Below are 23,586 nucleotides of genomic sequence, written 5' to 3'. Positions count from 1 at the left end.
GGTCGGGGGTTAAAAATAATTTAAACCTCGGAAAACTCGAGACTTGTAGCGCCATCTATTGAGCAATGGATATTAATGGAAAACTACTTTGTTTAGGCAAATAGTAAATACTATTATTATTATCAAAAGCGATGATTTTTATAAGATCAATTACAACTTAATAACTATTTACTCACATGCAGCATCGGCTTTCGTAATGGTTCATAGTCAAAGTAATCCGAAGCCAGAGCAGCTAAACCTTGCCAAGTATTGGTATCCGCGTAGCAAAGTTTCGTAGGACGTATAGATGAGCACACCATTTTCTAAAAAAAACCGGTCAAGTGCGAGTCAGGCCTCGCTCTTTTAGGGTTCCGTACATAGTTTGGGTGTATGAAATATTTCTTTTCCCTGCTAGAACATCGCAGTAAACCGTGAAAGAAACCCCAAAGGCCAAAATATGTTCTTTTGTTTTGGTCACAGCTTACAAACTATTTTATAAATAGTTGTTTTTAGTATTTGTTGTTTTAAATACAGCATGGTACATAATATACCGAAATTTCATATTTCTGCGAGATAGCCCCCGTCACAAAAATGGTCTAAAACTAACGGCTTTGACGGCCCCCCATTTCCTTATTTTTTAAGATAAACAATATATTCGTACTCTACTCAATGAGTACTAAACAATGACACAACTCTGAAAAGTTAGACGTGCGTGCCCGAGGTCAAACCCCAAGCCCTCCGATTAGGAAGATCGACGCGACGTCCAAAGCAAAATCACTTTTTTTAGGCGCACAAAACTTTATAGCAGCTTTAAAATGCAACCTGTAGTAACGCCATCTAGTAAGAGATTTTAAAGATACGGTTTTCACTTTTCTCTTAGATGAAATTAGAGTCCACAGTGCAATAGCAGAAATCAATTGCAGAAATTGTCTTGCTGCGTGTGTTTGCTTTGCTTGCAAGTGACTCGCACAGCGCAAGTCGTGATAGTGGCTATGAAGGTGGCCCCTTTTTGGGAGTCCGAAGTTCGATTCCGGGCACATACCTCTAACTTTTCGGAGCTAATGCGCGTATTATGCAAATATTATATGCATGGGGTGAAGGAAGACATCGTGAAAAAACCTGCCTGCCTAAGAGTTCTACTTAATGTTCTTTTTAAATTTTAAAGCTTTAACCAAAGGAAAGTTCCTCTTGTACTCTACCTGTATCCCACATTCATTAGGAGCCTGCAGAAACAGCGGTTTCCGAACTTTATAGTGAAATTGAAATTGTCGTCTAAAATTCTCTGCATACGCCAAGAGCAGCCTCTCCTTATTGGTGTTCGTGTAATAACTTTTGGGAAAACAACTGCGAGTTTCAAAAACTGGTTCGTTTATTTCCGGCCAGCACAAATTGACCACGCCGAGTTCATAGATCGCATTGTTTAATGCTTCTACAGTCAAGGGTTCCGTAACATTTTTCTGGGCGAAAATCTTAGGCTCTATTTCTTCCCATTCGCCTTCCTCTTGAGGGCGATCGAACAGTTCACTGCCCAAATTTTCATTTACTTCAAGAACTGGGTCGAGCTGATCAATTTCCGATTTCCTTTCTGTAGTGTGAGTTTCAGAAGCTACTTTTAATGCACTCATTTCTACAGCTTATCGGCTTATGATGTGGCGTGTTTATTTAAAAGATTTGATAACACTTTTGGTTGTTTATTTGAACAACAATCATGTTTACGGGAAATGTCGCTGACAATTGTGACAAGCTGAAAAGTGATGGAAAAGTGGGTCATTGCTGAAACTTCATGATTTCAGTTACTTAGCAACCAGAATACTATTTTAGTTTCAGAGCCAAGCAACCGAAGCATAACCGAAGTCTTGATAAAATAAAATAGACAGTCATATAGACATAGATATGTAAGAAACTCGGCGGTTGCTCTTGTCGTTTCAAAGCAAACTACAGTAGCAGAATAACATACTTACCTACAAAATCTTGAAAATAAAACATGTTTTTTATTGATTGTGTTTTCAATTTTATATGCTTTAAAAGCCCAACGGATAAAGAATCGGTCTGAAATTGGTTGGCGATTGGCGGTTCAAATACTCCACCCATTGCCCTATTGTTTTTGCCCAGCAAAAGTTTACGCTTAGTTGGAGAAGAAAGGGTAGAAAAAAGAAATAGTCATGATAAACATGGCTGATAACCAAATGGCAAATGGCAGGTGACCAAATGATTCTAACTAGAGAACTAGACTGGTGCGCTTTCAACTTAGAGGTGGTATAGGTATACCACCATATCACACATACTTCCATTCCATTCCATCAGCCTGTATACGTCCACTGCTGGACATAGGCCTTTCCAAGAGCGTATACTTAGTAAGTACTAATTTCATAGAGAAATGGCATGTGTATTACAAACGAGGGCGAAGATGCAAGGGACCAGAGTGCCCGTGCATTATTGCCGACGCACCGCATGGTTTGATCACTATATGCATTGTGCATGCCTCATATTATGCGCCAGCGAATATGAGGCATGCACATAAAGCATAATTTTTATGCATGCACATGGCATGGATGTACTGTTTATGTCTGGGAAACTTAAGTGCATTACGTAAACTTTTCGCATTCTTAGTTCGGACGCATTAGTTAAAGTCCTGGGCCCTGTAGGTACGTATTTTAATACAGATAAAGCCGTTCATTCATAGCGCTGTCCTAAGAGTTAGGTACGTCGTTGGGCTGGGATTTGGTAACGTTGGCTCGTACACTATTAATTTAACAAAGAATTATTAGTTTAAAATATTTAATTAATAATATTTGAACTTTGAATAGACTTGCGGTTTTAAAACGCAACTTATATGTCAGTGTACTGTCATAGCGACATTATGTCAACTGTCAATCAGATAATGTCATTGTCAAAATTCAAAAATACATAAAAAATGGAAGACTAGTTAAATCAAAGGTCATTCTAAACAATATTTGTTTAAATAATCCTCTATTCGTAATTGTCGTTGCACATTTCTATTCATATTCACTATTTAAGCAATGCGCAACATATTAATAAGTTAGTTTTTTATTGTTAGCTTCGACGCAGTATTTCAAGACAATCGAATCGATTATTTCCCAACCTTTCTGTTTGTGACTGGCTTATCAGTTAATCCGAGTACAAAAGTTAATAAGTATAGTCGTGGATTGGAAGCAAAATGGGCAACAAGTCATCATTGATGCTTAGGGAGGATGAAATTGCACAAATTCAAGAGGAAACTGGCTGTAAGTTTTACCTTTTGTACTCTTGCTTTTGAATAAGATTTCTTGTGCATTTGGACTTAAAACAATGACCTTTGTTTGTAATCACTTCCTTTTATTTAAATAATATAATAAAGTAGTTTGTGGAAATATTCATTCCCTAAATACATATAAGTAAATTATCATTTATGCTAAGACAATACTGACAAAATCAAAATTCAAGAGCTTCTTGGTTTTTATAACTTTATAAGTAAACAAGGTTAGTTTTGGAAAGAAAGATAGGCAAGTTTCCAAAAATGCAAATGAAGAATTTCAGGATAATTTAAAGCAGCGGCTCTAGCCTGAAAAGTGTTTTCACTAAAACTTCAGTTTGAGGATGTCATTCATTATATTTAATCGCTGATTGAATGACTTGTAGTTTCTTTGATTGATTCTCAAATGAAGTAATGCCATGTACTTAATACTATTGTTATACTAAAATCAAACCAGGTTTTATAACATATTTTTTATAATATTGTTCTCTTACATTTTTCTATTTTACAGTTACACCCAACCAGATAGAAAGGTTATATTCACGGTTCACAGCCTTAGACAAGAACGACTGTGGCACATTAGCAAGGGAGGACTTCCTGCGGATCCCAGAACTGGCCATAAATCCTCTCAGTGAGAGAATTGTCCACTCATTCTTTGCTGACAGTCATGATGACAGGGTCAACTTCTTGCAGTTCATGAAGGTGCTGGCACACTTCCGCCCCATACGGAAGAATAGGGAGAATAGGCTTAATAGTAGAGAAGAGAAATTACGATGTAAGTGCATAACCGTCACTAACCCCTTGCCGGCCGACTACTGAGCACAGGGCCCTCTCCAAATAAAAGGGTTTTAGAAATAGTCAGCCATGGCCATCACACACACAGACTTCACACATCTTTGAGAACACTCTATGAACAGCACTCAGGCATGCCGGTTTCTTCACAATGTTTTCCTTTACCATGATCATTAAAATGTATATTTATGAACTTTGAATATCTATAAGCATATTTATTAACTGACTTCAAAAAAGGAGGAGGTTCTCATCAAATTCAGCGGCATCTTTTATTATTATTATTTATCTTTATATCTTTGTCAGAGGTGCAAGGATTTTATGTGCATGCATTTAATCCATACTATGTATACTATACATACAAAAATTCCTATCTGTATGTCTTACACTGCCCATCCGCAGGACCGATTTTAATGATATTGGTATAGAGATAGCTTGCATCCTGCAAACTGAAAGCATAGGCTACTTTTGTCTGAAAAATCAAAGAGTTCCAATGGGATTTTGAAAATCTGAAGACTCTTCCATGCGGACATCATGGGCATCATCATCTAGTTATGCATAATTTAGTTTTAAAATATTATGTTTTTATTGTTTGCAGTTGCTTTCTCCATGTATGACCTGGACAGTGATGGTAAGATCTCAAGAGATGAGCTATTGGCCATTCTACACATGATGGTTGGAGTTAATATAAGGCAAGTTGAATGTCATGCTTATTTTGCAATTTGATTCAGTTATATGTATGACTCATTTTACGATAGGAGTAAAGCAAATATGAAGAAAAATGTTCAAAGTATTATTGAAGGGAAATTTCTCTAGGTGCATTGGGCGATTTTGTGATGGGTAATAACTTCAATTTGCAGCACAGCCATGCTAATGTTAATAGTGCTTGGAGTGCTGATAGATGTTAAAACTAATGTGAAATGTTTTGCTTTTATTTTATTTTTTTTATTTTTTTATTTTTTATGGAGACAAACAGTATTAAAAATAAACAAAAGGATAAATTTACCAATAATGAAATTTAAATTTTAGACTCATGCTCAATAGTGGACTGGCAATGGGTCAAAACTTGAGATGATAATGATGTTATATTAATTTCTATCTTTCAGTGAGGAACAGCTAACAAGTATTGCAGAAAGAACCATATTAGAAGCTGATACCAACAATGATCAGATGATTTCCTTTGAAGAGTTCTGCCGAGCCCTCGAGAGGACCGATGTGGAACAGAAGATGTCCATCCGCTTCCTCAATTGACCTCCAAACTCTTGAACTATATACATCACATATGCTATGACCGTGGCTCTTGTGGTCCTTGTCTATGGGCTGATAACAAAGAAATAATCTATGAGCTGGGCTGATTTTTCAAGCGACAGTTAATAAACAGTCTCAAAAAAACTAGAATCCAGAGCCATAAAGTCAGCTTCAAAAATAACCAAATGTTTATAACTCCTGCCAGCAAGTAAAGAATCAAAAATGGTGGCGTTAATCATTCCTTCTCACTTACACACTACCTACATATAGTGAGTGGGTGAGACGACATGATTAGTGCCGCTTCGTTTCTTTATTAGCAGGAATTATATCTGAGAAATAAATTTGACATTTTGATAGTTTTTATTAATCAAATTTATTAATCAGTTTGTTTGGCGATTGAAAAATCAGCCTCTAAAATAACCCAAAGGTGAAAATAAAAAAAAATTACAATATTAACTGTCTGTGCTACAAATTAACTATTAAATGAGTAGAGGTTCTGTAGTTCGATTCTATAGAAATTGCCAACTATGTTAACAAAGTGAGGCTCCATTAAAGCAAACCTATTTATATTACTATGCTAAGCATGGATTTGTCATATTTAACTTACGAGTAGATATTTTAATGTTAGAAATGTTGCTAGTAGTACAAGTTTGCTAGGTAGTGACAAAGCACCTGCTGATGGTTTATTTATTTTATTCTGTATTACGATCCTTTTTCACTAACTTTCCCAATGTTTTTGTTGAGGGTAGTGACCCCTTTTCATTAATCACTAATGATATGGGTTCTTTTGGGACGGTGGGTTCCCAAATCTTTCCGCATACGATCCGACTAAAAGACTATTTTCAACTCTTAGTTTAAAGATCATTGTCAGAGGTTAGTGACAATTTAGAGCCTCGATAGCTCAACTGTTGAGGAGCGGACTGAATTTTGAAAGGTCGGCGGTTCAAACCCCACCCGTTGCACTATTGTCGTGCCCACTCCTGGTACAAGCTTTACGCTTAATTGGAGGGGAAAGGGGAGTATTAGTCATGATTAGCATGGCTAATATTCTTTATTAAAAAAAAACCGGGACCGAAGGCAAACATGCTCTCCGAAGCACAGTTTCTAATACAGACTTTTTTCATGTGTCATATAACTTAAGTACATTCAAAGCAAGAGTTGATAGGATTACAATTTACCTAACTATCCATTAGACATGGTTGTAGTCTAGCCTATCTTGCAAAATAACACGATTTTCCAAAAAATAATTTAGAGTTCTATGAAGAGTATATTGTATGCACCCAGTTTGTTTACGTAGTTAGCAATTTCTGAAAAATCGCATAATAATCCTGTAGCGAAATGGTAAGGTATTAGTTTTAGACCTAAAAAAGGGATAGTGGTGTAATAAAAAAAAAATATAATAGGTGTGTAGATAGAAAATGCTTAATTAATTTAAATTGTATATAAGGAATATATTTTGTGTGTAGAAAATCAATGTCTGTAATCTGTATAGTATGTACTAATAATAATAATTAATTAAAGTATATTCAGACAGGTCGATATCTCGATATGGCAATCGGGGTATGAGGCGGGGGGATGCCCCGCACACCAGCGCTATCCCGCATCCTGTAAGCGCGGGGACTGTGCGGTCAACAGGCCCCCCCCCCCCCTGTTGCCACGTCGACCTGTCGCAACTCGCAAACTGTAGGTAATAGGTATGGCTGTAAATCAAATAAATTCCAATTGATTAATTAGTAGCCACAGAATCGCATTTCCAGTAACTGCTTTTACGTTTTTTTTAAAACCCATCCCATAAGTTTTTATGTCTATAAATCGAAGGAAGTCCAGTATTGTTAAGAATTCTACTAAAGATCGAGCTGAGCTGGTTCGCCCAAAATATAATTATGTATAAACGCGTGCCAGTCAGCTATATAAATGTTCCTTTCCTTTTCTCGCCAACCCGGAAATCGACTTGTCAAAATGTGACAGGAACAAATAGATTTTTGGTGTAAGTTGGCCTTAGTTTATTGAACTAAACGCATTTAACAACAATTAGAATATTCATCGCCGTCGGTGAAAATAGGAGTGGATGATATTATCATAAAAATATTTTATAATTCTTTTTTCAAATTCAAATTATTTTTATTCAATTAAACTTTTACAAGTGCTTTTGAATCGTCAAAATAATCTACCACTGGTTCGGAATGCTGTTCCTACCGAGAAGAACCAGCAAGAAACTCGGCTTTTAAAAAGTAAATATTATATTAAATTCTTCCTTCGATTTCTAAAAGTAGCCTAATGATGCAAAAAATTGTACTAATATATTATTAAATAATACAATGTAATGATTATTATCAATATAAATATTTTTTATAAAATATGATGCTTTTAATTTACTTTTAGCATTAATTATTATGAGTCCCAGAAAGCAGCCTTGCAGTGTTACACAAAAAATGTTAACATATCTTGTATTATGGTACGTAACCCTACGTACGTGAGTCCGACTCGCACTTGACCGGTGTTTTCTATTCAGATACAAGTAAGCCCTTGACTGCAATCTCATCTAGTGGTAAGTGATGATGCAGTCTAAAATGGAAGCAGACCAACCTGGAAAGGGTATGGCAGTTTTCATTTAATCCATATCCCTTTGGTTTCTACACGGCATTATACAGGAACGCTAAACTGCTTGGTGGCACGGCTTTCCGGGTAGGATGATAACTAGCCACGACCGAAGCCTCCCACCAGACTGGACCAGAAATTTTAAAAATATAAAATTCCAAACCCTGACGGGAATCGAACCCGGGGCCTCCCGCTAATAAGACCACGCAAGAGGTCATCAGAAACGCGAACTGACGATGAAATCATGATACGAGTGAAAAACCTATTTCCAGAAGTTCGAAAGCGGCGGGCAAATCGCGTCTTTACGCGTTTCTCCGTAAAGATTTCTGCGATTTGTTTATCTTTTAAGCAATATAAGGAAAACTGAAGTACCTATACTCTGCATATCGTATCGAAAGGTCACACGTCCGAATTCCATGTACATACATACTTCGTCTCTTAATGGAAGAGAAAAATAATCATATAGTACGTGACTAAATTGGGTTATTTTGATAAATCGCAATCAAGCGCAACATAACCCTTAGGGTCCTTAGTGCCGGCGCACATATGGCGGAGCGCAGCACAGAGCATGCCCGCGAAGTTTTCTAATCGCGTGACACATTATCACTATCGCGAATTTGTACCAGAGAATACGCGAGCACGCGCGGGACTGCGCGCGGATGAGCGAGTATCCGCACGGATGCTCAATTGATTTTAGATATTATTTCAATGATGATAATATTTCGACTGTGAAAAATGCTCTGCGCTGCGCTCCGCCATATGTGCCCCGGCCCTTAAACTAAAATGAAACAACAAATTTTCCGTTAAATAAAGATTTATTTCTATAGAGTAGGTACTATACAAGGTAGAAAATGTAAATAAAATTTATTTTTTCGATCTAGCACATTTAATTTCCTCCTGCAAAACATACTCTTAATATCATACCTAAAGCTGTTCTCATCGATTTCTAACCATACGATATTCAAAAAAAAAAATATACTGTGAGGTCGCGCAAAACAAAAAGCGGGTAATTAAAATACATTTATATCAATTATTATCAATTATCATTATTAATTTATGTTAAATATGCTTCAAATAATAGGAAATTATATAAACTAATATATGGTACAGATTTGAATGGAAACATTTGGAAAGAGAAGTTTAACTGTCTATGTTTACGCGGTGGAGGAGACTGCCAACTTTTTCAAGTGCTCCATGAACACTTGCAGCGACACGTCATCGGTCAGCACGGGGGCGCCACCGTCCTACGAACATCACACAAGATTTGAAATAAGAATGCTGTAGCTACAATATTCTAGATAAAACCACGTTAGGATGGATGCGACGGGTCTGCCCGCGAAATTCTTTAATTTGGTTTTTCGCAATTCGTAAACTAATACAACAAAGTAGGCTTGTGGCATTCTATTTGCGACAATGGCAGTATCATTTTCACGTGATTATATAAAAATCTTAAAAAGATTCAAGTAAAGATTTTTATATAAATAGGTGGGGATGATACTGTTAATGTCGCAAATAGAATGCCATAAGCCTACTTTGTCGTATTAGTTTACAAATTGCGAAAAACCAAATAAAATTTAAAATTTCGCGGGCAGACCTCTTAAAATGAGATACACTTATACCTCTCACATAACTCTGTCTCATTTTAACTCAATTTTCGAAGCATGCGGTTGTTGCGTGTCGACATGTATTATCCATACAAAATAAAGTAGGGTTAACATGCATATTATAATTGTGGCTTACTTTCTACCCAATTCCCAATAAAAATGTTTAAATAAATTACATACGCATTAGTAAGATATTTTTTTGTGTACAACGTAGTATGTTTTATATTTTATTACCATCACATCACACTAATATTATAAAGGAGAAAGTTTGTATGTGTGTGTGTGTGTGTGTGTGTATGTGTATGTGTGTGTGTGTGTGTGTGTGCGTGCGTGCGTGCGTGCGTGCGTGCGTGCGTGCGTGCGTGCGTGCGTGCGTGTGTGTGTGTGTATGTTTGTTACTCCTTCACGCTAAAACTACTGGACGGATTGGGCTGAAATTTAGAATGGAGATAGATTATGCCCTGGATTAGCACATAGGCTACTTTTTATCCCGGAAAATCAAAGAGTTCCCACGGGAATTTTAAAAACCCACATCCACGCGAACGAAGTCGCGGGCATCAGCTAGTAAACAATATTTTATGGCACTAAAATATGCAATAAAACATGACCCGCTTTTATACAAAAAATGATGTTTGTCTGTCTTTTCGTAGCCTATGCACTCGTGCATCGTGCAGCAGACTGAATTGAGACTGTAGAGTTGTTGTTGGTACTTGCGGGAAGGTTTGTGATATAGTACCATCAAAGTGGCACACGAGTCGCATTGCATGCTGGACGCTGGTCATTAGTAAAGTATAAATAAAACTAGACTAGCCTTAATTTCTAATTATATCAAGATCACAGTTTTACCTCATAGTTAAACCTTTATACTTAATTAAAGATATGGAATGGATATGGCATGCTTAATTGTTAGTAAATAAAATCATGTTCACATTATTTTTTTAGATGATGCCCACGACTTCGTCTCCGTGGATTTAGATTTTTTTAAATCCCATAGAAACTCTTTAATTTTCCGAGATAAAAAGTATCCTATGTCCATCCCCGGAATGCAAGCTATCCCTGTACGGTTCGTCAAAATCAGTTAAACGGATGGGTCGTGAAAAGCTGACAGACAGACAGATAGATACACCTTTACTTTAATTATAATATTACAAAGTATGGAAGTATATGGATTGTCTTACACCTAATTATTCCCACACATAAACATGCACAAAAAACTCAAAAAGAATAAAAACTAGTTTAAAAAAAGCTCCACAAAAACATGCATTGTGGATTGCTTTTTTTTAGTTCCCATTAATATAACCAAATGAAATCATACATTTAATATTTTGTCATGGAATATTTTTTATGTAATTTATTTTTAGTAAGTTAGTAGGTAGTAGTAGATAATTTATTATTAGTATGCAAACGAATAAGTTAACAAAGTCCAATGCTAGCAATCATAAAAAAAGCATTAAAAGACGAATAGATTGCAAAACCCAAAACCATTTTTGAATGAATAAAGAAAAAAATCACTACCGCAGTTGGTATCGGCATCGCCTGGATTTCGCCAAAACAATGATGAAACAAAAAAAGAAAAACGTCAATTCAAAAACCATGCTTGCATGGCACATTAAAATTAAAATGCATGCAAACTGCATTGCAACAACAACAACAAAATTAAATAAAACGAAAATATTCAAATTTATATGTTATTAATCTATAGTTACTTAATTTTTTTCAATAAAAATCGTGCAAATTTTACAATATCAAAGAAATGGATGTTAGGATATTATTGAAGAAATGGATGTTAGGTTTAAAACTAATAACTCACCCCGCCGTATGCGTACATATTGTTGTGTGTTTGCGATGGATTCACCTTGGACAGCAGGAATCTTGCCTGTAATGAAAAAAAATTATAATATCACTTTTCTTTATAGACAAGTATTTAGTTGGAAATTGGTAATTCGAGAGCCACGAGAACTGAAGCTAAAATGGTAACAGGCAGGGCACATAGCTCGAAGAACATATTTACTGGAATTCATAATCAAGATAGGGGCTTCTTTGGAGAATGATTCAAACGACATGTGTCATATTCAACCTTCATGCAATGCATTAAGGTTGTGTATGACACATCATCTGAATCGTCCTGTAAAAAAGACCTATTTTGGCTATGAAATATATATATATATATATATATATATATATATATATATACAACCATATTGCACAACCATATTATATATATATATATATATATATATATATATAATATGGTTGTGCAAAGAAGTCAAATCGTTCAAAGAGCTGCATTACAATATGAGCCTTTGAAAGCAATTTATGTAACTGCAACATACTGCAGCTACTTGGAGGCATTACAGTCGCTTGAGTACCGAATGTAAATACATATTATTTTTGGCACTTGGCAGTAAGTGAATCGTAACCTAGCGGTCGCTGCTAGGCGCTCCAGGTGCCCAGGGAAACGCAGTTCGAATTCAAATTCAAAATATTTTTATTCAATTAGACTTTTACAAGTACTTTTGCATCGTCAAGAGCATCTACCACTGGTTCGGAATGCCTTTCCTACCGAGAAGAACCAGCAAAAAACTCGGCGGTTGCTCTTTTCAAAGATTTGATATACAATATTATGCCATGTATAATCCTGCCGAATCCTGCCGGTTCCGAAATTTTTAATATGTATTTAAAAATTATTCAAATCATTATTTAGTATCATATCGCGTTGCATTGACGCCGTGACGCGATTTTATTTACATTTAAACATTCATCAAAAATCGATTCTTCACTTTTTATTTCCAAGTCTCATACAATCGCAACGTAAGTGCAACAAAGAAACATTGCAGTGGCGTACCGATAAGACGTCAGAATGTTGTGCCGAGCTCTGATCGCTGCGGTCGTCGTTACATGTACGTTATACGCACGCGGTCAGGCCTCACAGCGCTTAGACCAGATAAAAGGTTCCAATAACATACTTAAATACTAAATAAACACTGCAAAAACCACTTATAAAACATGAAAATTTCAAGTCCCTATTATATTCATTATATAATATTAAAGTCGACTTCTGCAGTTGCAACTGTAAACCGTAGCGTTTTTCGGGAAATAAAAGTATCTAACCACTTTTAATGTTAATCTTTCAGATCTAATGTGCGTTTTATTGTTGAGTGGAATGCAAAAGGAAGATTTGGACGTTAGCATGTTGACAAAACTAAAACGCCACAACGTAAGCATCGACGATATGAACAATGAGTGAGTACATAACACATTTCTAATGAATAAAGCTTAAATGGAAGCATTCTTCGTAATAAAGGTTACGAAAAAAAATAAAAAATGAGAAACATATTTTATTTTAGGGAATTACTTCAGTCATGCATAGAATCACGGAATAATAACAGCATTGAAAAAGTGGCTCAACCATTTATAAGTAAACCCAAAAGTAAGTCTTAAACAAAATAAACAATGGGTTGAAATATTAGTACCAATTACTCAGAAGTGAAATCCTTTTACAGATGCTGCTTTAGGTGAATACAAAACAAGTACCGACTTGGCAATATTAAAAAGACCTCGTGATTTAGAAAATAGCTCTTATAACATGAGTACTGATTATAACATCAACCATGAATTTCATGAGAATAATAAGGAGTCTTTGAAGGAAAATGCAGATGAAAATAAAAGAAACGTTGGTCAGGTAACAGAATATCCGGATGGTCAGGCTAAGTTAGAAAGTGTTTCAAAATATTTGCAAGACATGAGAGTGAACAAAACAGCGATATACGTGCCAATACCACAACCAGTTTCCATAAAAGAACAAGAAAGTAAAAGAAATATCACAAATGATTTAAACTCAGCCGAAACTCTGAACAGATTGATAGCAAATTTGTCAAAGAGAAGTAGTATAAGCACTAAACCTACAACTACTCAAAAAAACTTAATTAATATCGAGGATCTGTATGAACAATTATTTTCATTGCGAAAGCAAGATAATATGGAAGAAAATCACACTGTTAATCCTGGCTCTCTACAGACACATCTAGCAATCCAGAAAAATGATCGGAAGACATCAGTAGGAAAAGAAATAGTCGAAAATGATTCGGATACAAAAAGAAAGGAATTAAACATTTCAAATCATAAAAATCTCAACGATGCGTTAACCTTAAATAATACTTATAGTAGTTGTAATCCATTCATTTCGGATGCTGAAGTCATGAGCAAGTTCAATGGAAAGGCTAAAGAAAGTTTAAAATTGTCTAGAAATCCGTTTTTCAATAAGTTTGAAAGAGTTGACACTATGAGCACAAATATAGAGCCAAAATATAACTTTTCTCGCGATATGATTAAAGAGATAGCTGACAGTGTTAAAGAACTTATCTTAAGGGATTTGCGTAAAGAATTACTAGAAACAACAACGTTAATTTCTACTACGACTATTATATCAACAACTACAAGAACAACAAAAACAGGTAAAGAAATAAACAAGCATAATTTAAATGTTGAAATAATGCCAGAAATTTTAAATACTTTTCCATTTTTTCTTTACAGACTCCACTTTCAAAACAATACTTAACAAAGAAAACATAAAATCACAAGATTCAGTAATGAAAAAATTTTTGGAATTGTTCGAAGAGATTAAAACTTTAAAACGGAATAATTTTGTTATTCCAAATGAAAATAAAGAAGGAACAAATAACAAAGAAACAAAACAAAATGGTAATATTAAAGAATTTAAAGAATTCCTTCAAATCGCAATGCCTGCTAGAATACCTAATGAAATTGTACAACTTTCTTTTAATGCCAACCAAATTTACGGAATAAAACAATACCCATTAGTAAATTCAGAAAAGACTTCCAACTTTGCGTCACAAATACATAAATACAGATCAGACATAACATTTAAAAAGCAAGAACCCAACAGACTAAATAAAGATTTGCTTCCTTTAACTGTTCAGACTAATAATATAGAAATTCCACCTTTAGGAATACCTTTAGATAACTCACAGAATCTAATAAGAGAGAATATTATTATAACTACAACGGTACCATACAGAATACTTCCTAATATTAATGGTGGTCCAATCAAAACAAGAAATCAACAAAATGAATATATAGGCACTCCACATTCAGAAGAGCGATTTTTTAAGGCATACCAATCAAAGCAAGCAAATCCTCGTTCATCTAAAGAATCATACAAATCTCCTGCACACCAATTTCATCCTAATAGTAAAGACAATATCATTAGGTTCACACTTAACAACAACGATCATTCTAAATATCATGCAGATTATTATGAGAAAATCAACATACGAAACTATACACCAAGTCCAGAAAGTGACGAAATCAAACATCAAGATATACCACGATTCCATGAGAAATTGGAAAAAGTAGAGAGATATTTAGACTATCCTGAACAAGATATGTACACAGATGAAAATGATTGTTGTACTGAGAAATTTAGATATTCACAAGCAATGATTGATTGTTGCAACAGAAAAATCGCGTCTCGACAACAAATGTCCCTTAACAATATGAAGAAAAAATCATACGATGATACACATTTTAAGAAATTTCTCCAGTCCCAACAGAAAGTGACTGTAATGCTCGAGAAGATTCTCGGGGACAAGAGGAATATTCAAAGCGTGGAGACCGCTTAGATTTTTCAATTCCATATTTGAATGTAACTTGAATGAAAAAGTCATAAAGATTGACGGTTTACTCCAGTGTGTTATATTTTATTATACTTGGAACTGTAACATATGACATTTGTTTTAAAGTAAAACATGCATTTCATAAATTTTAGTTTTGTTTGCCCCTTTTTTAAATCCGATATAAAAATTCCTAGTACCTAGTTCCTAGCACTAGTGAGTACTACTTCCTAGTTTTTTCTAGTACCGTAAGACCTATTCCATGTATTAATGCGCCTTACTCACAACCTTGAGCGGGAAGCTGGAAGAAATCTCTATTTAGAAATAAGCATTTTCAATGTAACTTAATTTATTATATCTTTGTTACTACAATTTTGGTACATCACACTAATATTATAAAGGCGAAGTTTGTATGTGTGTGTGTGACGTGTATGTTTGTTACTCCTTCACGCAAAAACTACAGAACGGATTTGGCTGAAATTTGGAGTGAAGATAGATAATATCCTGGATTAGCACATAGGCTACTTTTTATCCCGGAAAATCAAAGAGTTCCCACGGGATTACGAAAAACCTAAATCCACGCGGGCGAAGTCGCGGGCATCGGCTAGTGAAAAATAAAAATAAATTAGATTTAAAGGATTCCGTAGAAGAGGACCTCAGTCTAATCCTTATAAAACTGAGGTCGAGGACACGGGGTGAGGATGCGCACCTGTGATCCTCCATGCTCGGTGTCAATGTACCGCGGCACGGGGAAGCGACTCTGCAGGATCTCCTGCGCGTCGTCGACGGGCGCTCGCAGCAGTTGCGCGAAGCTCTCGTACTCGGGCATGTCTTGATAGCGAAGCGCGCGCCATTGTGCTATCGTCTAAGGAAGACAAATTCAAAACACAAATATTGATACTTTTATTAAAAAAAAATACATTTTTATTGCTGGTAGAGATTGCCTGGTAGAGATTGCTATAAGCAATAAGGCCGCCTTTGCACACAATTGTTTTTTCTGTTTTCTTCTTTCTGTGTTGTGTTCCTATACATGTGTTTTTGTGTGCAATAAAGACTATCTATCTATTTTTAAAATGTCCTTAAAAATTTGTTTTGACACAATAACCACCATTCTTCAGAAAAGTTTGAGTGTGCGCATTAACGCTTCGAGACCAACTTATGCTTAAATTACCCTAAATGCTTTTAAAACTTAGTCACAGATTCAAAAAACTATGATAAGGTTACGTAACTCAGAGTAAAGCTTACGAGTTAGATGTGAGGAAGTACGGCACATATAGTACAGACCCATTTAGCTCAATTTAGGAATAAATATTTCTAAATATATTTATAACTGATAAGGAATAGATACCCGGTATTCTCTGAAAATAAGAATTTAAAGGTGGTAAGTATACCTATTTGCAACAACGCTATTGTCTTATCTACTTACTTCGCCGTGGTAGATCAGGATTTGGAAGAATGTGTCCATGAGGAGTATACGGTCGGGTTGTATCGACGATGTGTCCAATAGAACAGGTTCTGGCGGTCCACCGAAACTGTACGAATACAGGATCGGTTGGATCATGATTAGCGACTGCGTTAGATCTTCTCGCATCAGCATGTGCCTGGAACCATATGGAGGCTAAAACTACTTGGTCGCAAACTGACTACCTTTGTCAGTCATTTAAATGCAGGGATATCCATATTTAATACTTAAAAAGGTATTTATTTATTTCATTTTTTAATTTTTATGGAGACACACAGTATTAACAATAAACAAAAGGTAACACAAATACAAAGCACACACACCACAACAGTCTCCAACGAAAAGTTATCACAAAATTAAAACACACAATAGCTGGGTATAAGAAGGTACATAGGAAAAGAACAGAAAATAGGTATATTACTATAAGGTATTGATATATTTTGTACCAATAAAGAAATGTTTCATAAGGAACAGCGCTTCATTGGATTCCATTTAAGGTAGCTGCATATGTAAAGTGTTTTTTTACGTCCCGGACGGGACAGGAGGATTTCTCGAACTACTATTGGATAGCTAGAAAACGGACGAGGCGTGACGTACCAGTTGTCCAATAGTAGTTCAAGAAATCCTCCTGTCCCGGACGGGACGTGAAAAAATACGTTACGTATGCAGCGACCTTTAAACAGTGACAGTGACATACAGAGCTGTGTATAGTGTGTGAGAGCGAGCGATTTTTCGGGATGTCAATTTTTGATTTTTTGGCTTGACCATTGCGGATTTTTGATTTTGTGGGATGGCAACTGATCTCAGGATCAGTACAGTAAAAGACAGACAGACACGTTTTCACTTTCCTAATAGTTTCTAGTATGCATTATCTAATCAGATAAATCAGTGTATCTAAAAATTTGTTAGATGATTGCACTAAGCAAGGATTTGGAGCAATCATAATAATATTTTTTTAAATGTAAATGTTCAAGTTGCAGGAAATAAAACCAAAGTAAGTTAAATTACCTGTAGAATGTAGTTTCGTCCGGCGAGTTGTTGAACACTTGCAGGAACTGCGAGCGACGCAGATGGTACATGAACTGCGGGTACAGACTGAAGTTCTCTGACAGGCGGAAGCTGTTCGGATCGTCTTTCGCATACTCGCCGAACTTTTGACACTGGAAATAAAGGAATATGGTTGAAGTATTGATAATAAGTATAATGCGTACATTATGAGATCCCACTCGCGATTTTAGCTCTATGTGTCAACTGTCAACTTAATATAAAGGTGAGCCGTACTTTTGACATGATAGTTGACATACAGAGCTAAAATGGAGAGTGAGATCTCAAAATATACACACTATACACCAATTTTTCATACACTTCTAGTCTAGTTTGCAGGCGATAAAAGTTATGTTACGGCTCTTGATCGCCAATAAAAACCAAAGTGGTGCGCTAGGACGAATGAGCTCAAACTTTATATCAAAGCAGTTTGAATCCATATTACATGAACTTCTTTGGAGATATGAAATTCGTTAAGCCACCAGCCGAAGCTCGCCGGGCTATGCTGCAGTTCACAGCTGCGTCACCAAATGCAACGACGCGACGTCAAGTTACCAGTCTGATGAGCATCCGGTCGAGCCAGCGCAGCACGTCAGGGCCGTCCTCCTGCTCGGCGCGGTACACCACGAGGCGCGCCATCACCACGGCCGCGGCCTCTTGGTCGAAGCCCGCTGAGATGTGCTGCAGGTTCACTGCTGCATCTCCCCAACTGCGACGATGGAAAAAATTGCACCTTAATTTTGAGCACAATGGAACCAAGCATAATCGAATCGATAAAAGCCTAGCCGTAAGCCAAGCCTTACATTGCATTCTTGTCATGTGCACGACTCTTACACTGTGCAAGCCCATTTTAGTCTTGAGCACAGTCAAGCTGTAAACTAGATTAAATTGAGCAGTGAAGCGATCCTCTTTGATAACTTCTGTTACAGCTCTTACACAGAGAAAATTTACTAAGGTGTGGACTACAACCAAATTAGTAGAATGGCCAAACCAAGCTGAGAGCTTAGTGGTAAGGCTCTATTTAGCCGTCCTGTAAAAAGCTGTTAACTGCAAAATATAATTTTTGAAGCTCCGGCGCCGCATGCTTGTTGACTATCTACAGCAAATGTACCGGCTGGAGTGTATGGCCTTATGTGAGACTTACTTCCTGGCCACGGTAGTAACGCGCACGCGCCGCTGCCCGCTGGAGTGTTGGTACTGCGTGATGAGCTGCACACAGCCGCGCCCGCCCTGCGGCACCGGCGCTGCGTGCTGGTTCACTACCTACAACAAATCACACTAATATTATAAAGGCGAAAGTATGTGTGTGTGTGTATGTTTGTTACTCCTTCACGCAAAAACTACTGGACGGATTTGGCTGAAAGGAATGGAGATAGATTATACCTTAGATTAACACATAGACTACTTTTTATCCCGGAAAATCAAAGAGTTCCTACGGGATTTTTAAAAACCTAAATCTACGCGGACGAAGTCGCGGGCATCATCTAGTGTACCATAAGTGTAACTGCATATGTCATAAGCCTGTATAGTCCGACAAGGTTCTTTTGGCGCGTGGCCAAAATCGGAACTAAAGCCGCTATCTTGAGAAGTGCACTTGTTGACACTTCGCTGTGTCGGCATAAAGCTATAACAGCGCCCTCACTCAAGTGCCAAAAGAGCCTTGTCGGAGTGTAACGGCATGTGCAGTTTCCTAAATATGTCTTTGATCTGTGTAACTTTAAACTACTCATTTCTCAGTAATCTGGAAAACCATAGAAACAGATATGAATTTATAAAAAAAACTTATTGCGTTTGTTTGGATTATCATCATCATCATGATCAACCCTTCAACAGCGCAGGGCTAAGCTCAGATGTATTACTATACCGATTTTCATCAATAGAAAGAGGGATTATATAAGATTACAGGCTTAGCCTGTAATCTTGATTTCAGGCATTTTGCGAAAATAAGCCACAGATATGATCATAATTGTGGATTAAGTCAGAAAAATCATCCCATCTGATAGCTCCCAAGGCATGCTCTGCATAGATAGTTAAAGTTACACGAAAACAATGTATGGTGGATTAAGTTCCTCTCCCGTACAAATCCAGTGTGAGCCACTTGTTTTCAATTAAGAACCAAACTATGTTTGTTTGAAATGTGCTATATAAATTAACTTCTGAAAGCATTTCAATATTTTAAAAGTAATAATTAAAATATCTGATAAAAACTAAACTATTGTACCTCAAAGAATATAGCCATTGTGGTGCTAGGTGTAAAAGTACACATTTTCCATTGGCATGTGTTGCCCATGCCAACCTCCTGGTCTGACACACAGGGGCCTTTCACATTGAGTGATACGCATGAACCAATTGCACCGCTAACTGTAAATGTAAGAATAAAAAGCAAGGTTGTATATTATGTATCAGTAAAAGAACATGCAGAAATAATTCTTGATATAATTACCTAATTGGATTTTTTTTAAATAGAATGAAAAAAAATTGATTTCACAAGTACACCATAGAAAAACATAGACAAGTCTCTAGTACAATAAATGTGAAAGTGTTTGTGTATTGGTTTGTCCTTCAATTACGCTACAATGGAGCAATGGAAGGTGATTTATTGCATAGATATAGTCAAAGACCTGGAGAACGTCAAAGGCTACATTTTGCCCCAGGAAATAAAAAAAAATCTACAAGATTTTCAGAAATCTAAATACACACAGATTAAGTCCCAGACATCATCTAGTAAATTAATAATATATTATTATAGTGAGTAAGATACAAGTTCAATATGGTGGTCTTATCACTGCACAACTGTATGAACATCTTATGTATTATTTATGAATGAGCATAACAAACAACAAGGTGCAGTATTTCATAGTTGTTGATGTGAATTTATGGGGGCACATAAAAATGCTAGCAAGTAAAGAGTATCTTATTAACTTACTTTTAAGTTCACGGCTACATTTAACTTCCAGAGTACCATTGAATGCCATTTTATAATCTCCTTTCTGGTCCTTTGCAAAAACTCTCTGGAACGTTTGTTTGAAAAGTGACGAATTGAAGGAATCACCCATTACCATGTGACCTCTGAAAGATTCATTATTCTATTACATATTGATTTGGCTATGCATCAAACATAAGTAGTAGATTTTGTGCAAGCAAGAAGGCAATACATTTGTATGAGACAACAGAAATCACAGTTAATTACTTAAATTATGTGACCGACTTGAAAATATTAACAGTTAAACAATCCTCATGTTTATCTGGGTATCATCTGGTTACATAAAATAAGTTTAAAATCATTATTACATTTTTTTTTTTAATAATTAGTGCATAGAAAAATATTTTGGGTCAAGTTCTATTTTATTTTAATTTTTACTGTACTAGCAAATGTCAAAAAAGGTGGACATTTGGTTATGTAAATTCAATTCAATATGTTATAAGTTTAAAACTAACCCTGTTGAATTGCAACACTGTTTCATTTCCATCAGCCCAGTCTGATCCAACGCACAAGAGTAAATATCAATAGCATGCCCATTAGTCGCAGCTCTTAACGATAACGCTTCATAATGCTTAATAGCCTTCTTCATATACTTGGCATTGTCTTTAGCAATATCATGATGCGATCTGATTGGCTGCTTCAGTTCATCATTGACTACTTGACCTGGACCTTGAGAGCAAGGGCCTCCAAGGAACATCATAACTCTAGCTCCAGTATTAGGATAGGTAACCTCTAGTAAACCAACGGCTAAGGACAATGCAACTCCACTGCTTCGTACCGGACGTTTGCCGACACCTAAAGGCCAGGGGTCACGGCCTAGTTCACTTAGCAAGTCAGTGAGAGCCATGTCACATTGTTTGACTGGTTGAAGGAACCGATGTGCAGGTGGCTGAGGTGTAGGAGCCCCTTGTCTTTGTTGCTGAGGATTTGGTGCATTCACACGTCCAATGGCTAGTTGCTCTTGTATCTGTTTAGCTGATAAATCTTTTGTTCCCTTGAATACGTAACATTTGTATATCCCCTCTGTACCTATAACAATAAAAATATTATTGAAAATTAAGTATACACAGTAGAATCCCTTTTTACCAACTACATCACATGAAAAGTTGTTTTTTAAGTCACCTACTTAAATTAACATTTTTAAAATGCTTAGTAATAGTTCTTATTATAATTGTATTCCTTTATGTGGAAACATGAATGTGAAGAATTGAGACCTGTGAGAAATTTCATTCATTCGTTTTATTATAAAAGAATAGATATTTATTTTGTACAGTTTCTCCATTCATTATAAAATAATCTTCTGACATTATGCAATGTACATTAGAAATTAATTTAGATGTTATTACAATATTCTTTTTATCTTACACTTTATCAAAGTTTCACAACATAATCATTCTATCTCAACTTCTGCATCTATATCATGTCTTATGTTTCTACTTTATATTAATAATAATTACCACCGCTATAATTATTATCTTACAAATCCAACAACTGACTATCAAAAAGAGTACAGTAGTACCTACTTTGAATAAATGATTTGACTTTTATTATCAAGAAAGCAAAATGAACAATTTCTTAAACTATTCGATAATCACAATAAAAAAAATCTCAATTTCTGATCTTACCTAATTCATGAATTTGTACCATGCGACCAAATGTAATAAGCCCAACTAGGGCGTTCTGTGGCATCAAACTAAGGGAAGTTTGTAAGGAATCCTTTAAAGCACCAAGTTCCTCTTCATCCAAACATGTGTCCACAACTAATAGGAAGATGGGGGGCATACTCTGGGCCCTTGTTATAGTGTACTCAATTGTGGAGAAGTTGGGAATCAGCTCGGCTGGTTGATGCTGTTCTGATATTGCAGCATATTGTGGGGGGAACTGTAACAATAATATGAATTGAATCTTGCTTAATATTATAAAATATGTGAAGTTGAGATGTTTGTTACTCCTTCACTCCACAATAGCTAAACCAAATTGGCTGAAATTTGGAATAGAGATAGCTTACAAACTTGAATTAATGCAAACACTAGGATATCCCAGAAAATCAAAGAGTTCCCACAGGATTTTTATAAATATAAATATCTAGTAATTGACATAATTTCTACTATCTATACTATCTCAACTCGACTCATGTTAGGTTTGAACATTAAAAGCTTAATACATTTGAAAGCTTCTACTATACTATGGAAGAAGCTATATTTAAAGCTTTTATTAACAAGAATAAAAACTTTAAAAAAATCAAGTATAATTTATAAAATTTATTATTGAACATAGTTTGACTTTGAATTATAATTTGAGAGCAGCACACAAGATAGTACATCATAAATGTTAGCATGTGTTTTATATTCAATATTGTTGTGTGTTATTATAAGCTATTTAACAAGAAAATATACTTTATGTGCATAGAAACATTGCTTAAGTTTACTTACAGGATTTCTCTGGAAGCAAAAGTTGCAGACCCATAATTTTGCTCTGTAATCCACTTGGCACATTGGATTTAGCACTGCTCTACATGTATTGCGTGTACACAGCACAGGTTCATACTGGATCGGTGGCAAATCTGGTCGTTCCTTCAGAGGTTGGTACAAAGACACTAAGGGAACCACGAGTCGTGTAGCTTCAATTCTACTTGAAGGCCATACATTCCACGTAAAGCGTATACCGTCCCTGTCCTCATTCTGCTGGATAAACTCCTCGTAAGTCGCCATATCACCGATCTATGAACGAAACACGAATAGTACATGAACCATACACTTTAACATATAAAAACACTTGTGAATAATAGAACTATACAAACCAAAGATACATGTGCCTACTTTTAGCTAGATAGTCTAGCAAAATATTACTATTTCAATGCAAATTCATTCAGAATTGTGTGACAAATCGGTTTTAAATTAATTTTCCCCACATTTCCCTATGCCTAGCTGGTTTGGCAAAGTTGGCAAATGTCAACTTGTCGAGACCATAGACAACCATACTGTCAATTTGGC

At 35.9% G+C, this 23,586-nt stretch overlaps 4 protein-coding genes across 8 annotated transcripts in view; 2 read left to right on the top strand and 2 right to left on the bottom strand.

Moving 5' to 3' along the window:
* LOC123874799 (dynein regulatory complex subunit 7) overlaps positions 1 to 3,562 on the bottom strand; it is a 182,289-nt gene extending 178,727 nt beyond the window's left edge. The window contains exons 1-3 of the mRNA XM_045920299.1: positions 3,236 to 3,562; positions 1,179 to 1,723; positions 177 to 302 (exon numbers count right to left, since the gene is read on the bottom strand). Of these exons, the coding sequence (XP_045776255.1) occupies positions 177 to 302; positions 1,179 to 1,604 (552 nt within the window). The 5' untranslated portion in view covers positions 1,605 to 1,723; positions 3,236 to 3,562. The remainder of the gene's footprint in view (positions 1 to 176; positions 303 to 1,178; positions 1,724 to 3,235) is intronic.
* Positions 2,879 to 5,770, top strand: LOC123874824 (calcineurin B homologous protein 1). The gene is made up of 4 exons (XM_045920347.1): positions 2,879 to 3,224; positions 3,744 to 4,007; positions 4,620 to 4,713; positions 5,128 to 5,770. Exons 1-4 carry the CDS (start codon positions 3,158 to 3,160, stop codon positions 5,270 to 5,272), a joined length of 570 nt encoding a protein of 189 aa, XP_045776303.1. The 5' UTR covers positions 2,879 to 3,157; the 3' UTR covers positions 5,273 to 5,770.
* A 2,960-nt stretch (positions 5,771 to 8,730) lies between these two features.
* On the bottom strand, positions 8,731 to 23,561 carry LOC123875331 (protein transport protein Sec23A). 2 transcript variants are annotated; one of them, XM_045921098.1, is made up of 14 exons: positions 23,394 to 23,561; positions 23,026 to 23,313; positions 22,219 to 22,474; positions 21,049 to 21,622; positions 20,537 to 20,679; positions 19,832 to 19,971; positions 18,755 to 18,873; positions 18,166 to 18,319; positions 17,575 to 17,726; positions 16,531 to 16,705; positions 15,814 to 15,969; positions 11,282 to 11,347; positions 10,987 to 11,007; positions 8,731 to 9,111 (listed from the first exon to the last, which is right to left on the bottom strand). In XM_045921098.1, the coding sequence occupies exons 2-14, from the start codon at positions 23,302 to 23,304 to the stop codon at positions 9,022 to 9,024; spliced, it is 2,325 nt and encodes a 774-aa protein (XP_045777054.1). In that variant the 5' UTR covers positions 23,305 to 23,313; positions 23,394 to 23,561; the 3' UTR covers positions 8,731 to 9,021. The 2 variants fall into 2 exon arrangements, with proteins under 2 accessions (XP_045777054.1, XP_045777055.1); XM_045921099.1 differs by lacking the exon at positions 10,987 to 11,007.
* On the top strand, positions 11,724 to 15,187 carry LOC123875330. Of its 4 annotated transcripts, none has more exons than XM_045921096.1 (5): positions 11,724 to 11,875; positions 12,606 to 12,714; positions 12,819 to 12,901; positions 12,975 to 13,925; positions 14,005 to 15,187. In XM_045921096.1, the coding sequence occupies exons 2-5, from the start codon at positions 12,611 to 12,613 to the stop codon at positions 15,111 to 15,113; spliced, it is 2,247 nt and encodes a 748-aa protein (XP_045777052.1). In that variant the 5' UTR covers positions 11,724 to 11,875; positions 12,606 to 12,610; the 3' UTR covers positions 15,114 to 15,187. The 4 variants fall into 4 exon arrangements, with proteins under 4 accessions (XP_045777052.1, XP_045777051.1, XP_045777050.1 ...); XM_045921095.1 differs by lacking the exon at positions 11,724 to 11,875 and adding an exon at positions 12,151 to 12,371; XM_045921094.1 differs by lacking the exon at positions 11,724 to 11,875 and adding an exon at positions 12,151 to 12,422.
* Positions 23,562 to 23,586: the final 25 nt, after the last annotated feature.

The sequence above is a fragment of the Maniola jurtina genome, chromosome 19 (genome assembly GCF_905333055.1).
Source record: "Maniola jurtina chromosome 19, ilManJurt1.1, whole genome shotgun sequence".
Classification (NCBI taxonomy): domain Eukaryota; kingdom Metazoa; phylum Arthropoda; class Insecta; order Lepidoptera; family Nymphalidae; genus Maniola; species Maniola jurtina.
Note: the sequence above shows the minus strand (reverse complement) of the source record. Positions and strands in the feature narration are given on the sequence as shown.